General features: G+C 45.3%; 1 protein-coding gene across 1 annotated transcript; it reads left to right on the top strand.

Moving 5' to 3' along the window:
* The first annotated feature begins 941 nt into the window (after window positions 1-941).
* LOC104396038 (cystine/glutamate transporter-like) lies at window positions 942-15,437 on the top strand. The gene is made up of 12 exons (XM_010005818.1): window positions 942-1,134; window positions 3,904-4,030; window positions 4,770-4,885; window positions 5,555-5,680; window positions 7,921-8,020; window positions 8,108-8,152; window positions 8,340-8,463; window positions 8,774-8,877; window positions 10,666-10,762; window positions 11,538-11,687; window positions 14,503-14,677; window positions 15,299-15,437. The coding sequence occupies exons 1-12, from the start codon at window positions 942-944 to the stop codon at window positions 15,361-15,363; spliced, it is 1,422 nt and encodes a 473-aa protein (XP_010004120.1). The 3' UTR covers window positions 15,364-15,437.
* Window positions 15,438-16,967: the final 1,530 nt, after the last annotated feature.

Here is a 16,967-nt window from a genome sequence, read left to right as displayed (position 1 = left end):
CCTAAGCAGAAGGTGAGTTTCTTGGAGAAGGTGCCAGCCTGGGACTGAGAGAGAGGTTGGAGAGAAAAGTCAGCAAAGTAGGAGTTTGCTGTGGTGTGAAAGAACTGGATCTAGATCAACTCATGTGATCCCTGGAGTGTCTAAAGTTCCCTCTTTTCTAGGAAAAACTTCTGGTTTTATTACCAAGAAAGCCTTTATATTACTATATAAAACAGTCTTGTCTGAAATTAATGACTGTGCTGTTTTGCAATTGTAAGTAGTACTTAGTCCTGACTCTTCAATACTCTGATAGCAAAAGCCTTGACAGCATATTAATAAACACTGATAAGCTGAAGCTCTAGTGAGAAAATCAGAGTATGATAATTCAGCAAGGACGAAGAGGAATTAAAAAAGCTTCAGTCCTCTGTGCACCCCAACTAACAGAGCTCTTGGCTAAAAATAAAAAATAATAAAAAAAAAATTTAAAAATAGATATCTTCAAGATCTCGATTATTAGGCTTACAACTTGAAATCTGCTCTCTGACAGCATGCTGATATCTATGTCCCCCCAAATTAGGTGCCATTAAACTAACCCTAAACTGTCCAGTTCCAGTGTAGGCATCACAGATGAATTTGGAAACCATATCCTGAAGTGTAGCACTCAACTTGTAAAGCTCTGTGCTCCTTGGCAGAAGAGGCAGAGAACACATTTCATCTCAGGAGCTATGCTGATGTGAGAGATGATACTGAGTGGGTTATATGCACCTGTGGGTTGCCTGGTGCATCCAGCAACTGAGGAGACCAGATGCAACAAATCTTGACAGGTTTATGCAAAAAATCTTCTCCGGAAGAGAAGAATCTGAATCCCTAACTCTTTCCTCGTCTTACAGGTGAGCTTTGAGGACACTTGGGAGGCTGTAGCTCCTCAATGCATGACTGTCCCTTGGGATTAGAAGAAAGCCATGGGGAAAGACAAGAAAGAAGAAGCTGTCTTTCTGAGGAAGAAGATCACTTTGCTGCGGGCTTTCTCGCTCCTCATCGGCAGCATGGTGGGCAGTGGCATCTTTATCTCCCCAAAGGGTGTACTGAAAAACTCCGGCACCGTGGGCTTCTCTCTGGTTGTCTGGTTTGCCTGTGGGCTCCTCTCAATGTTTGGTGAGTAGTGAGCCTTGTCGGCTTTTGCTGAAGCACCTGGGAGGTGAGGGGAGCCAGCACATTTTTATGTAAAAAAAAGTTGGGAGAGGAATAAACTAAAATTTCCCTGTTCTTACTACAGCAGAAACAAAGGTTTAACAAAACAAGAGGATATATGTGTGTGTGTCACCAGGGGTCTTAATTCAAATTATTCCCCCCAGGTGACTGAAAAAAATCCCAGCACTTAAGGTCAGTGAATATGAAATCATGTGCAAGTCCAGGGCAGAGGAATGACAATGACTGCAGATGGAGATGTCCTGGTCTGTGCCAGGAAAGCTGAGAGATGAGGCATCTCATTCTGTAAGGTGGAGACTGTAGGCATATAAAAAGCACTTGTGAGCCAGAGGGCTGTGCAGTGCTTTTCAGAGACACTGCAAAAAAGGCAAGAAGTGACAGTCTTAGTATGCCACAAGGGATCCCCTTTCTGCTGGTGAGGATAGAGAAGCACTAGAGCAGATTACCTGGGGGGCTGCAGAATATTCACCAGCTGGGGTGGGTGTCTGGGTGTCTGTCAGAAATGGTTTGGATGTGTCTGATGTGGCCTGTGTGCAGATCAGTTCAGCCCTACTTTCTGTGCATTACCCTTGGCTCCATTTCTGGAATGTAACACCAGTCCTCTCTCATAAAGAATTGACTTTCTGATGACAGTTTCATTCTAGTTCTTCTGAAACAATGTGGCTCTTAAATTACAATGGATAAAGCATATAGCTCTTAGTTTTCTTCATTAACTGTGTAAAATCACCATCTCAGAAATGCTCTAAAAGTGCTGTTAGGAGAACTGCAAGATCTCTCAGCTCTGGGGAGAGATCTGATGTTTATTCCAGTGTGTAGCTTAAAAGTTCTTCTGCCATTACTTAGGAAAACCAAAACAAAACAGGAAAAAAAACCAAGAAAGGAGAAATACTCCATGTGAAAAAATACACTGTGGCACTGTGACATGTACACGCAAGTTTATAAATCAAGACATTCAATTGTTAATATAGCAACAAATGTGGTTCCTGCTCTTAGCACATGTGTACTGATATTTAATGTTGCAGCGTATGTGTGGGTGGCTGGTGAATGATATACTTTTGCTTAAAGAAAACCTTAAAATACAATATGAGCGCAGTGTTTCTTTTAACTGAGCATAGCAATAAATGATAATGTGTGTGCTGATCACACAGCCCAAGCTCTGCACTTGGAAAAGTTTCTCTCTCTGTTGCATCCTTTGACAGACTGCTGGAAGGGCCTTGGGAGCCTCTTTATCAAGTTATTGTAGCCAAATTTGCTGGTTTGTTCTTCCCTTTTATCAGCTTGATGACCTCCCCTGATCATTTCTCTGACACTTTTTGTGCAGTATATTAAAAAAGCCTGCTTCCCTTTCTGCTTTTTTTCTTTCAAGTATGGCATTTATATGAGTCCCATAGCATGAGTTCAGTGAAGCACTTAAAGGCACGCTTGAAGCATGTGAAGAGACCCACTGGAATAAAAGAGACAAGGTGTCTGCCTATATTCCACACTTTGAACAGGGATTCTGCATAAATTTGCCAGCAGAGAGGTGAGAAAAATTGAGGTCCTCACCATCGGTGTGACCTGAACATGGCACTATTGCCAAGGGATGTGGAGATGTGGCCAAGTCACCACTGGGTTAACACCCTTGTGTTATCCCTCCACAGCTGCCTGAGCTGGGCAAAGGAGGAGACGGCACAGCTAGACATGGTCTTACCCCACAGGGTCACACCCCAGCAGTGCTCAGCCCCACTGCTAGAGGGACTGTGCCCAAAGAAATGACATGTTTTACGATTTCTTTTGGTGAACAAAGGATGTTTAACTTAGCGAGTGAATCCAGTGTAGGCAGGGCTAAGGATTTGTGCTTAGGCACGTTCAAATGGCATGATGAATTGCTCTGAAGAGAAAACACAGATGGGCTTATTTATTTATTTATTTGGCACAGGCATTAAGGTTTCTATCTGTTTTCCTCAAAGCTTTAAGCTGTCTTCCTTGGCACACCTCTCCCAGGGTTTCTCCTTGTGGCCTGGTGCAGGGGCAGGGGGGCACGGAGGTGCTGGGCAGGGCAGGGCAAGCAGTCCCCAGGCATGTCGGTGCACTGGTGCCTCCAGATGTGAGAAGAGACCAAATGAGCCTCCCATGCAGACACTTCCCTTGGGCTGCACCACTGGGGATGTGTTGGCCCCTGGTGGCAGGTCCTCCCTCTCAGAGGAGGTGCCCTTTCCAGGTCCTCTGCTTGGTGCCTTTGAATGAAGGAAGGGATTGATGTGAAGAAGCAAGATAAGGAGTGTGGTCTGTGATTAAAAATGTGTTTGGAATGACCAGTTCAGCCATGGCCTGTTGGCTGAGCTGTCCTCACTGCCTTGTAAGCACTATCTCATCAGTCTAACTGTGAGGAGAAATGGAAACCCAAACCTCCAGGAAGTTTTCCAAAGGAAACCTCTTATAGCTCAGTGCAGCATTTCTATCACGCACCTTTCCACATAATTTCCATGGAAAATTTGTACCATTAACCAGAAAAAGGATAATTTATTTCCTTTTGGCAGAAAATTCAATTGCTTCAAAACTTAGTTCAAAACACTGTAGGACACAAAAATAGAGAGCAGTTCTGATAAACCTCTTTTTCTTCTTCTAATTCACGACTTATTTTAAACAGATGTATTCAATCCCTGAAAAGTCACACAGTAAAGGGAAAATCCATAGGATGATTTATTCAGTGCATTTCTACCTGAACTTTTCCAGGTGCCTTGTCTTATGCAGAGCTTGGAACAAGAATCACCAAGTCTGGAGGACATTATATCTACATTTTGGAGACACTTGGGCCTCTGCCAAGTTTCTTATTCTTGTGGGCAGAATTTTTTGCCATCAGGTAAGAGATTTGGTTTGTTTGCCCTTCGCTGGATGCTGTGACAGTTAAAAAAGCCAAAAGTTGCAGTGCCAGGTAACAGTTGAGGCAGTTTGCAAAGGAAAGAGTAGAAACAACCTGAACAACTTTTAAAGATTTTCAGTGGTAAAAGGAAGAAGGTACAATGAGTAAATAGTTACACATGTTCAATATGATTCATACTAGAAGAGTATCTCTCTTCTACCCTGGCAGCTGGGATCTTCCAATAGTCATGGTATTTTTCAGACAATGGCAACAGATGACAGATTTATTTCAAATCTTCTGTTTTCATTGTGAAACTTGTTTGTCTTCTGTGGAGACAGCTTTCTGGCTTAGGCCAGAGTTAAATAATAGTTTAGAAAATTGCAAATTACTTCTTTTTTAACTTTAAAAAAGAAAGCTCTAACCCCTCAATAACCTCTGACCTTCATGTAAGCTGAGATGAATTGGGACATATGAAGCACACGACATTGCTCAAGATGATTAATCTCAGCTTTTGCTTTCAAGCTGGGAATTAAGATTTTTTAAGTATGTGATTTATTTTTTTAAACCTGTTTACTGAGAAAACCCTATGAAAAAAACCCCAATTTCACCACCTGCGTGAGAGAGAAGGATTAAGCTAAGTGGGGAAACTTCCCCTCCTCTCAAGTTTTGTGCAGTTTTGCATCACACCATTTTCTGGCCATCTGCAGACCATAGTTTGTGCTTGGTTTCCCCCATCCAGGCCTGCCAACAGTGCTGTGGTTTCCTTGGCATTTGGACGCTACATGTTGGAGCCATTCTTTGCCCCCTGTGCAGCCCCAGTCCCTGCTGTGAAGCTCGTGTCTCTCCTGGGGTACTGTAAGTACTAACTTTTATAGGACTGCTGATCTTGGAGCCTCTTTGTCCCACATCAGGAGCACTTACGGGATGTTAACTTCTGGAATAACTGTGGGATAAGGGCCCCATCTTACCCCCTGGGCCATGCAAAACCTCCTCATCTGAGGTGCTGGTTTGGGGCCACTGTATTTTCCAAGGAGGGAGAATGGAGCTTCCTGTTGATCACCTGGAGGCCTAGGTCAGGGGGATTATGCCAAGAACAGGAGTAGGAACTCTTTATGTATAACTGAGCAATTGCCACCCAGGTTGAAGGTGTAAGGCTTGAAGTTTTGGATTCCTCACCTGGTATACCCAGTCTGTGAATCTATCCTGTCTGCTCTGGGGGTTAGTGTGTGTTGGCACAGGGATCACTATGAAGGGGCTGCTGAGACATCCCTAAAAACTCACACCTTCCACCCAGGTAGGCATGGATCACCTGACAGCAGCCAGGCTCCTGATCTCTCTTAGAAGCATAACTCAGATCCCCCTTCAAATGCTAAGCATTGGGCCACACCTGTAAGGTTTTCTGACATCTCTTACCCCAAGTATCCTTCCTGACACAGCCTTCTCTCCAGCATTCCTGTCCTTCTGTATTTTCTCCTGCATGTGTCTAGCATCGGCTACAGCTGTATCAGTGTGTCTCCTCTCCAGACATGGTCCTCACCCTCAATTCCTGGAGTGTCACCTGGAGCGCCCGCCTGCAGACAGCTCTCTCCATCATCAAACTCCTGGCTCTTGCACTCATCATCGTGCCAGGGATGATGCTGCTGGCCCAGGGTAGGTGTGCTGCTGGGTGGCTGAGGGAAGGGGCTCAGCATGCCTGCCTGTCACGGCCTCTGTCAGTCCCTAGTGACAAGCGGGGTACTCCTTAAGCTGGCAGAAGCTTTCCCTGCCTGTGTGCTGGATGTGAAGTAGTTGGGAGCTGAGACCAGGGTAGCTGGCACTCAGCTGGATCATTGCACTGGGCTGATGTGCCTGGCTCAGCTGTCATTCCTCCAAAACCGAGCGAGCCTCAGTACCTGAGGCTGTGTGAGCCTACCCTCACCTTCCTCTGCAGATGCTCTTTCTTTGGTGTCAGACTTGCATGTTTTCAGTGTGGCTTGAAATCCTTCCAAAGCAACACATATTTTGAAGTGTGACAGCACCCTGTGGTGACCCAACTGGTCACAGCTGTGTAATGAGTTACCAGCCCTCAGCTGAGCCCTGGAAACTACATCTCTAACCTTTCTGTGGCTTAAGCTATGTCTTTTATCTCCTAACTGAGATGTGCAGTAACTCAACTTACAACAGACTCACACAGGATTGCACACTCACATTCATAATGGGGGGGGGGGGGAAACCCCTACCAGTAGTATCTTCTGGGAGTGGTACAAGAGTATTGGCTTTGATTCAAGCCTCAGTTTATAGAAAAGCCCAAGGCATTCCCACTCAAGAGATGAAGCCTGCTCCCTCTACATGCTGTTACCTTCCTCTGAAGAGGAAACAACACAGGCAGGAGGCTCCACATTCGTGTTTCTTCCTGATGTCTGGAGCTGGCTCTTTTGAACATGCAAAGATCCCCTTGGGCTGGCAGCACTTCTGAATTGAAAGACTGCCCTGCAGCTAGAAATCCTGAGCCATTATCATTAGGAATGCCTTCAAATGACAATCTGGAGCCCTGGCACCCGTCCTCCTGTGAGGAGGATAAGTGCCAGTGACATCTGGAGGGAGAATTTACCAAGAGACCCCAATATGACAGGTTGTATTTAATGTGACTTGTGGGGGACTGTAAATCACTCGTTAATGTACCACAGACAATAAATCCTTTTTATGCACCATCACTTATCAGCAATCATTTTAGAACATAAAAAGACTACCCCGACAGACCCACTCCCATATTTTTGCTTAGTTTTCTTCAAATCTGTTTAATTTTTAAATCTTTTTTTTTGTTCTTAGATACTGATTTTATACTTTTAAATGAGTTTGCCTAATTCCCCTGCCTTGCCCTACTTTTTTGGTTGCACTCTTGTCCTTTCCTCTGCCATTACCTTTCTTTTGGCTCCAATTTGTTTTAGAGACTTTCTGGGCCAATGCTTCAAGCCCAAATGCCCAAACACTGTGTCATTTCACCCCTTTCCTAGCAGAGCCCAATGAGGCAAGCTCCACATCTTTTAATTCTAAAGTGACTTTGATATGGAGAACTGAATATAGATGTGGAATCAAACCTTGTACCACCTGGATTTGAAAGTACAACTCTTTTTGACATGCTTTTTATTGGCTTCCTTTGAATGAGAGGCCATTAGGTATTGCTTCCTTTCCTAGGTTTTCTTGGAGTTTGATAAAATACAGTTCGTATCCAAAATCCTGACTTTTAAAAATTTGTTTTCCCTCCATGCCCTCACTTCTTCCTCACTCCTGTGGGTGAGTGGCAGTGGCTAGCAGGGAAGATGGGCACAAGTGTGCTCAGAGCTGGAGGCCAGGCTGGCGGTCCCCATCTCTGTTCCCACTCTCTCCTTGCCCTGGTTCCCATGCTCCAGCCAGCGTGGGGCTGGGGTCAGCGCTCCCGCAGCGGGATCAGGAGGGAGCACAGCGAGAGCCGAATTAGTTGGCTCTCTGGCTGCACCACATCAAAGAGGAGTGTGCATCCAGCTGCTTGGGGGCCTGGGGGAAGAAGAAAAGGGTCAACCCAGTGAATTAATTTTGGGCCTAAAGAAAGGACAGGACAACTTGGGTCCTCTTATCTCCACGATCTCCCATTCCCACAGCAGGCTCTGTCTGAAACAGAACCAGCCACTGCTGTTCTTCCTGAAACATCTCCTGTAGTTGGATGGGGGAGGGATTGGTTCTGTCTCTGTGGAGTAAGAGCATCAGCACAGCACTGTAAACTAAAGCAATGAAACAGTCTCAGTATCTGACTCCAAGGAAGTCACAAACACTCTTCCCAGGTCTGAGGAAGACGTGCAAGGGGTGTTATCCTGCTGGAAGGGAGCCCATCTCTGAGGTTTCCCTGCTGTGTCAATTGTTTATCTCTTCTGCAGGCCACACTGAGAACTTCCAGGACGCTTTTGACAAACAGTCGCTGGTTTTGGATAAGCTGCCCCTGGCTTTTTACGCAGGCATGTTTGCATATTCAGGCTGGTAGGTGTGATGGGAGGGACCATGATGGGCAGCAGACGGGCATCCAAGACATGGCTCAAACTCTCTCCCTCCCTTCCCCCTGTGCAGGTTTCAAACCAGCTTTGTGCGTGAAGAGTTGGTCAGACCTGAACGGTAAGGCTGGGAAGAAGTAATTTTGAGTTAACAGCCTCTGGGCTACTGCAGTTTGCCCAAACACAGAATGGGAAGGAACAAGTCTGGGGGTTCACCTGACCAATGCCAGCTGCAACCTGCAGTAATACTGTGCATAACAAAGGATGACAGCTTGTTCTTTGTGCGTGTGTCTTCCCTTTTCTTGTAGAAATATTCCCCTGGCTGTCATTGTGTCTGTGATCACAGTAATTGTGGGGTACATGCTCACCAATGTCTCCTATTACACCGTCCTGGGAACACAAGATGTTCTGGCTTCTCCTGCTGTGGCTGTGGTGAGTTGTCACCCCTGCTGTTATCCTTCTTCAGTATGGTCAGCTTATGCTGAAGGGGTGAGCATGGCAAGTGCTTCAGAGATGGTTTTTCTATAAAATGCTTCATTGATTCGTCATTTCTCTGGATTCTTGGGCAACAGCAACTTCTAGTCTTGCCTAGAAGATAATGAAAAATATAACTGCAGATGACAGTAGAAAAGATAAGATTTATGAGTTATATTTTACTTCTTTGACAGAGGAAGTTTTCCTTCTTCTGAATCTGATGTTGCCTCACCACATGTTCCTAAAGCCACTCTTGCTGTTCCTCCAGAGCTTTGTGCAGCGAGCCTTCAAAAGCCTGATCTCTGTGGTCCCTGTCCTTGTTGCACTGTCCTGCTTTGGAACCATGAATGGAGGAATCTTCACGTTTTCAAGGTCACGTCCCTAAAAATCTGTTACTCTTCTGGTTTACTGAATTGGAGGGAAGCACCAGCGATCTGTGCAACTGCCCACCCACATGATGGCATTTTAGCCACTCTTGTGGGAAAAAGAAGGTCTTTGACTCCCAGGATGTCAACTGCAGGATGATTCCTGTTGGCTAAGAGTTACTATTTCTGGCCAGGTCCAGGCTTTGGCATCTAGGGTTGGTTACAAAGATTTTTATCTTCTTCCCCCCCTCTTCAGTTCAAATCCCCAATTTAAAGTGAATTGTCAATATTTCTGGTGAACTAGAGGCCTTGTTGACTTTGGCAGCTACTCAGTGAGACCAAGTCTTCTTTTGCTGGGTTCACCCAGCTGCTGAGCTGCAGGACAGAGGGCCCCTCTGTTGTGAGGATCTCTGGCCAAAGGCAAGCTCTCCCTTGAGGACATTGCTTTGAGGTCAGTGAAATTTTACTGGGGACAGACTATTCCTAAAGCAAATGTCAAGCCTCAACAAATCTTGTTGTAGCAGTAAGAAAAGCTCTGTTCCACATGAAACTTTTCTTGCCAGCTTCACTGGCTACTACACTGCATGTACTTATGGGAGCCTTGAAATTGGAGAGGAGGGCAGAGCTCATGGAGAAGTACATCGTGCTGGTCCCAAGGAGCTGAGTGAACTCCCTGGTGCCAGTTCTGTTTCACAGCTTTGATTGCAGAAGGAAAAATGAGTTGATACGAAAGGGATGTTTCATAGTGTGAAAACTAATGAGTTATTTGATCTGCTACTCTGAAGTCCTGTATTAAATACAGGTGTGGAGAATCCTCCCCATTATACAGTGGATTTTTTCGAGGATGAGAAGTCCCTGAACAGCACAGAAGTTCTGCCTGTCCCTATTGCCTTTCTCTCCCCCATCCTGGCACCATTAACATAATCACGGCAGAAAGGCCATATAAACAGTGATGGGGCCTCCCTGGCTCCTGGCCAGCCACACCCCAGCAAAACCACAGGGACAGCAATAAAACCAATTTCACACTCATGCCCCAGCTGCTTTGGGCCCTGGTCCAGCCCAGCTGATGCTCTGGCATGGTTTATTTGTGGATATTAAATTTATGAAATTGGATGCAGTGCCTTCTCTGTAATTGCCCTTTTGTGAGTCAAAGGAGGGATGGAGGCAAGGAGCTCTCTGCTGTCATTTTAAAGCTGGTCTTGTATATAGCTGCCCTCTTGGCTGTGTGCTGAACTGTATTTTCCAACAGCTGGCCAGAGGATTGAAAATCCTCTCTTATTTGAGGAAATTGTGCTTAATATATATGTGTGCATGTATATATCTAGAGAAAAAAATAATTATAGATATATAAAATATAGGCATCAAGACTGACAATCCCCTTTCATAAACTCACCAGCCTCTCTTATAAAAAATTGTAGTTTGGAACTCCTCCACTTTCAACTGGAAAGATTAACTCCTTCTCTGATGGCAGGAAAATTTCTTACTTCTGTTTCCAGCCTGAACTCATTCATGGTCACTTTGGACTTGCCTAAAAGTCTCTGCTAATAGGCAGTGGTCCTGCTGGTGGGCCCTGCACTGCATTGAACTAACAGGTCCAGGGAGAGCTACGGGAATTTGACATTGGGTTTTTTCTTCCAAATACCCCAAAAACTCAGCTAAAGGCTTTACTGTGGTCTTGAACAGCAGACCTGTGCTGGGGGTGTGCCTTGTGGCCTCAGGTCAGTCAATTGCCTGGTCTTTTAATTTCTAGTTTGGATGTAGAATCTTAATGTGTGGGCTCCCTGTCTTTTCCTAGGACTCTCTTTGTGGCTTCCCGGGAAGGACAGTGGCCTCCTCTCTTCTCCATGATCCACATTCGAAGGCATACACCCCTTCCTGCTGTCATGTTAATGGTAAGGAGATCTGGCTGAGTGACATGCTCCATTCTTGCAGTCTTGGCTTTCTTGCAAAGCCTGGAGACGCTGAGAAGTTTTAAAAGGTGTTGAGACACTAAGTCAATGTCCAAAAAAATAAACAGGGTGGAATGCTGGAAACAGCTGCAAAGTGTTAAGTCTCTTTGTGCCAGCAGTGGTATCCAAACCCACTTCCTCAAAGTCCCTGTGTATAGCCTTGAAAAGTACTGTCCCTACCACCTGCCACAGTTCCTGTTTGGTATGGTCCTACGAAAACACCTCTGCCAGGCTTTAGCTCTTTGGAAAACTGGAATTCCTAGGTGTGGTGGATATGCAGGGAATGAGCATTTGCAGAGATGCTCTGGTTTGTTTGTTTTTTGTTTCGTGTTTTTTGGTTGGTTTGGTTTTGCTGGATATTTTTTAAATTTTATTTATTTATTTATTTGCTTGGCTTGGCTGACCTGCTAAGGCATCTTTGTAAGTAGCCTTTGCACTGGCAGCACAGGCTTTTTACTTGCCCTGCCTAGGACACGAAACATTAAAGACACTGTTGATCTTGAAAGGGTTGCTCCTTTCTGTAGCATATCATAATAGTATGTTTAGGTCTTTTGCCTTCAGCCTGTGACACTGCTTTGTAAAGCTCTCTGAAACGCTGGGGCTTGAAGTAGCTGTCTGTGATTACAGGGGGGCTGGAGGAGGTGATCCCTATTACCCTTTCTACCTCAAGGACCACAGTAAGGCTTTAATGATTGTATTTCATCTTCACAATGCTCAGTTCCCTTTGGTTACTGCCATGGTGTGTATCGGAGATATCTACCATCTATTGAACTTCTTCAGCTTTTCCCGGTGGCTCTTCATAGGATTGGCCACCCTTGGGCTCATTGTCCATCGCCACCGTCACCCGGAGCTTCACAGCCCCTTCAAGGTAATGCATGGGATAGATCTAACAGCCAGGAGTGTGCAGGCTTGTCATTTCTCTCTCTCATTTGCTAATAATTGGAGCTTTACATGGCCGTGGTTGCCTTTAGGCTCTGAGAAGTCCTGATCCCTATTGTTCAGTAAGGCACGTGGGAAGGCCATGACAGTGTTTGATGTGCACAAACAGCCAGACGGGGTGAATCCTATAAAGCCTACATGGTGTCATCAGTCTCATCTGTAGAATGGCAGCCTGCTGCAGGGGACAAAATTTCAGGTTGGGAACTGGGACCTGGGCAGAAAGCAGTTCTCATACTCGCCTCTGGCAGGCTGCACAGAAGGACTTTCGCCTGGATGTTATTGCAGTGGTAGCTAAGTCTCAGCTCTAGCTGAGAAGCAGGAGGGTCTCAGGTTTGGGGGAAAAGAGAGTGCCCAGAGGGATGCTGCAAACAAACCTGACTTAAGGGGGAATCATCTGCTGGCACAAAAGCAGCTCGTGTGCAACCTATTGCTGCTGCACACCCTGAGGAGTGCGCAGCACGTGCGTGTGGACCATAAAGTGTAGGATCATAGAATATGCTGGGTTGGAAGGAACCCATCAGGATCATGGAGTCCAACTCCTCTCCCTGAGTGGGGCACCCTAAGAATCACACCATGTGCCTTGGAGCATCATCCAAATGCTTCTTGAACTCAGGCAGGCTTGGTGCTGTGACTTTCCTGCGGAGCTTGTTCCAGTGCTCAGCCACCCTCTGGTGACTACAATGAGGTCACTTCTCAACCTCCTCTTCTCCAAGCTGCATAATTCAAGTGACCGTAGCTGCTCCTAATAAGTCATCCCATCCAGACCCTTCAACACCCTCGTGGCTCTCCTGTGGACACTCTCCAATAACTTGATGTTCTTTTTATATTGTGGTGCCCCAAATTGTAGGATGCCTTGTCCTCTTGTGCCTTTCCCTAGCCTGCAGCTGGGTTTCTTCAGTGGCCCTTCTCACTCTGCTGGGTGCTGGGATACTCCTCGTGCTGGCAAGGGAAGCTGGAGTTGGTGCTGGAGCAGCTTTCTTATGCCTGGGGGACCTTTCCCACTGCTGGATAACGTGCAGGAGGCATTTGGCTGGGACAGTGCTTGAAACGTGCACAGTTTGTTCCTGCCTCTGTTCACGCCTGCACGGTGGTGCCTCCAGCCAGCTCGTGGGGAGGAGGTCCCTGAGGCCACCGGCACGGGGCAGCCGATCAACAAGAAGGTCAGGGGAGAGAAATGCTTCCCAAGGCCTCCTCCCTGAGCCTCGTGAGGCCTAGTGCAAAGTTTGGGGGTAATTTTTCTTCTTGTTCTTTGCTGGAGACTGCGAGTTTAGCTGAGAGCTGGAAGCTTCCCGGCTTGTTGGCTGGATGCTCTGGTGTGCTCACCCAGAACTGGGTTTTAAATAAGTTTTCTCTTTTTCTTTTAAAGCAAGCTTATCAGGGGAAGCTAGTAGTGGGTAGCACTGGTGATGTTTTCAGTTGCTGAGATTTTGCCCCATTTTGCTTTTGACAGGGATTTGGGCAATTAACGGCAGATAAAGCAAGGGAGAGAGATGCTGGGCTTTCGGTCAGCTTGGTTGATATTCTGCTCCCCCCTCTCCCCGTCCCTAGTTTTTATAACCACTTGAAAGGCGAAGTCCAGTGACCTGGGAGAGGGAAGTGCTGCGCGCAGGTGGTGCGGGGAAGTGCTGCGCTCTAGTGGCCAGAGACGGGGTGTCCTCTGCTGCTGGCGTGCTGAGCCCCTCATAAAATACGTGATGGGGTTGTGCTGGCATTTCTTCTCCCCTGTAGCATTCTGAGTTAAAAACGGTGAGAAAACACGGACATGAGGAGGAAGCAGTCTTCTCACACACCTCTAGAGCAGAGGTGCAGCTTGAGTGTGTGGATGTAGGAGCGGCTGGCAGGGGATGCTCCAGCTGGAAAGACAGCAAGAGCATAGTAAGTTTGGTGGTTGGATGGCTGCCAGCATTAGGACAACTGATCTCTTCCAGCTTGGCATGGTCAGCATCCAAAACAGGATCTCTGCTACTGGAAAAGAGATTGTCACTCTAGGTGAGACCAGCAAATCCTTCATTCTGTCAGCCATGGCAGGGAATAATTTGGCTGAAGTTGGATCTGAAAACTGAGGGAAAATTTCACAGTTTTATTATTTATTGAAGACCTCTGATTTGCTCTCCAAATAACCCAGATGAATTGGCTCACCCCACAGGATAAAGCTGAAGTGCTGACTGCTTCTTTGGTTTTTCATCAGGGTGTTGTCAAAGCTCATGTCCTTGATGCGGGTGTTACAGAGACAGGGAGTCTGGTTTATCCTCTTTTGTCCACTATAAGTATCAGGCAAACTGGAGGCAGGTCAAAATGAGTCACAAACACTATCACCAAAAACCAGTTTGATTTAAAGTGCTTCTTCTACTCTTGGGTTCAGATTTTCCATCCACATTTGCCACAGGTGGCAAGTAGGTGCATGTGTATGCACAGGAGCAGTACAGAGACCTGTGGGGTACAAGTGACTTCTCCCCCTGCTTGGCCTCCAGGTGGACATGAGGTTTATATTTCAGTGCACATGAATATAGGAGGCATGCACCTCACAGGGTTCAATGGGTTTGGAAGGTGGTACAAGTCAGTTTTTGTTCTGTGCATCCTACTTTCTTGCAACTGATTGTACAGACACAGGATGCAGGACAGCTATATGACTTCTATCATCTTATTGAAGATGGAGAAGTGAGCACTGTATGCTGGCATGTATGGAGACTGATTTGCTACAGCCATCAGTTTTGCTGGAGAGTCTACTCTGCTCTTTTCCCCAGGTTCCCTTGTTCGTTCCTGTCTCTTTTACCATCATCTGCCTCTTCACAGTGGCAATGTCTTTCTACTCAGACCCTGTGAATATTAGCATTGGATGCACCGTGGTTTTAAGTGGTTTTCCAGTCTACTACCTCATAATCCACAGGCAAATGTCCAGTCGTTGCCGTAGCCCGTTCTGTAAGTATGCATTTAAGTTTCACTATTCTGGACCTAAACATGCTTAGTGATGGTCACTTTCACACGTCAGCCCTGGTTTCTACTAAACGTAAGCATACTTTTGGGATCACCATCTCTTGGTATCAAATCTGACTGGCACTGAGCAACAAGATCAAAAGCTAAGATGGAGAGACTGAGACGCAGACACTGCAACCCCATGTGCACAAACATCCTTGCTGAAAGGCTGAGGAGACGACTGGTAGGAGAAGATGGTGCTGCCTGAGAGCTGTTTGGTGAAGGGGCCAGGGTGGTTAGGGGTCTGTAAATGAAATACACCTCCACTCTATCTAGCACAGATTTCCTTTGAGTGTAGCCTTGGTGGTACAATGATTTACTCCGGAACAAAAGCCCAGTTTTGAGTTGAATGTATAATTTCAGTTATGAATCTTGCTTTCTTTTGATATTTTGCCTGAGGCATATCAGTAACCACTGAATAGAAGAAAACATACAGCAAGAAAGTGAACGGATAAGTGTTCTTCTAACATACAGTGCTCCAGCCATCAGTGCTGATGTTGATGGCTTCAGCCACATCTCAGCATTTCCCTCAGACTAAACTTTCTTCCTTTTTTTTACCCCTTTCAGATTTTCTGACACACAAACTACAGTTACTGCTGGAAGTAGTCCAACAAGAGGTCAAGACTTACTGAGAAAACGCATCTGAACTCACAGGAGAAGAGAAAACCTATTTACTCCGTTTCTGATACCTTTGATCCTACTATAAGCAGGCCATGCTCTTATTCTCTTAACCACTGCAAATGAGGGTGAGCCGGAGCCAAAACCTTGCTGCAAGTGTTCCTGAGCTTGCCCGTTGAGATCAGGAGAAGCATGTCACATCTGTTTCTGCCCTTTTTTATCAGAACAATCTAGTTCTCTGAAATGAGCTTGCTTTGCCAACAGTGTGTCTTCGAAATCTTAATTTTGCAGTCTAGCCAGACCTCAGTAACAATAGCACAGTTTTAATTTTTTTTTTAACTTGGGAAATAGAGGAAAGGAGCATGTTGCAGAACTTTGAGTCTACTACATGGAAGACAAATGCTGAACAGTAGTGTTCTAGCAGCAACGCTGTGGACAAGCATTATGAAGGGAAATGGGTGGGGAGAGCAAATCTGAAAGAAGGTAGGTGAATTGGAAAAGAGGACACAGGGGGTTTAATACTTGATTCACCAGAAAGTGAAGATTCAGGTTAATAAGGAGATATTTGAAAACCCTTTGAAATTCAAATAATTAACAAAGTGAAGTCAGATAATTTTTCTTTAATTATTGCATAAGCAGAATAAGTTTATTTTTCTTTGAAATAATATTTCTTTTTTAATTTTAATTTTCTGAGGTGACATTTAAAAATGTACAAACACATCTAAAAAATCAGCTAAATATCAATGAAAATAGGATGAAATAGATCCTGATCACTGCCCCAACTCCCCAGTCCTGCTTCTCATCTGGTACTACCAGTGAAGTAGAAAATTCAGATTTTGGCCCAACTCCAGCGAAACATAATTTCTCCTTTAGTTAGACAAGACCACTGATGAGACTTGGGCAGATTCCTGAACAAGTGCATCTTTTGGTGGTGCAAGAAGACACGAAAGACTTCATGTCAAAGCTTTAACTTTAAATCTGGTCTCAAATGACTCCCTGAATTGATACTTAAATGCACATTTGAACTATTGACATAAGAAAGGTTTCCGTCATTGGATTACTTTGGTTTACATTATTAATGTGGAAGTGTTATGTCCAGATAAAACAGCAGTTAGCTACTTCAAATTGCTTGATTGTTAATCTTTTAGGAGAAGATGGGAAGCAGTATACTGAGACTCCTTTAGTGACTGCTAGGGAGAGGAACAGCAGAACCTGGAGCATTTTTAATCTTCTGTATCAAACATTTACGTACTTAGAGTGAAACCAAAGTACCATATACAAACACAATGTAATCTACCTAAACTTGTAACATTCACCATCAAGACTTGGAAATAAATAAGTTTGGTTTGTTCTTGGTTTTGTTTTTTTCCAAAGCAATTGAGAATTATTATTCTTGTTAAGACTGCTTCCTGTTCCTGTGCTAAATTAAGCTGGGATAGCAGCAGCATGGATGCAGGGCTTGATTCCCCCCTTTTACCCTCCCACAGTTTGTTTGAAAAGCTGCTGGACATTGTCCAACAAGAAATCCAGTCTTGCTGGGAAAACCATCACAGCTTAGAGGAGAAGGTATCGACTTTAAATTATAGTGTGGTTTCAAGTGAGATCTGAAATGTTTCCA

The sequence above is a fragment of the Chaetura pelagica genome, unplaced genomic scaffold (assembly GCF_000747805.2).
Source record: "Chaetura pelagica isolate M959 unplaced genomic scaffold, ChaPel_1.0 scaffold79, whole genome shotgun sequence".
NCBI classification, from domain to species: Eukaryota; Metazoa; Chordata; class Aves; order Apodiformes; family Apodidae; genus Chaetura; species Chaetura pelagica.
Note: the sequence above shows the minus strand (reverse complement) of the source record. Positions and strands in the feature narration are given on the sequence as shown.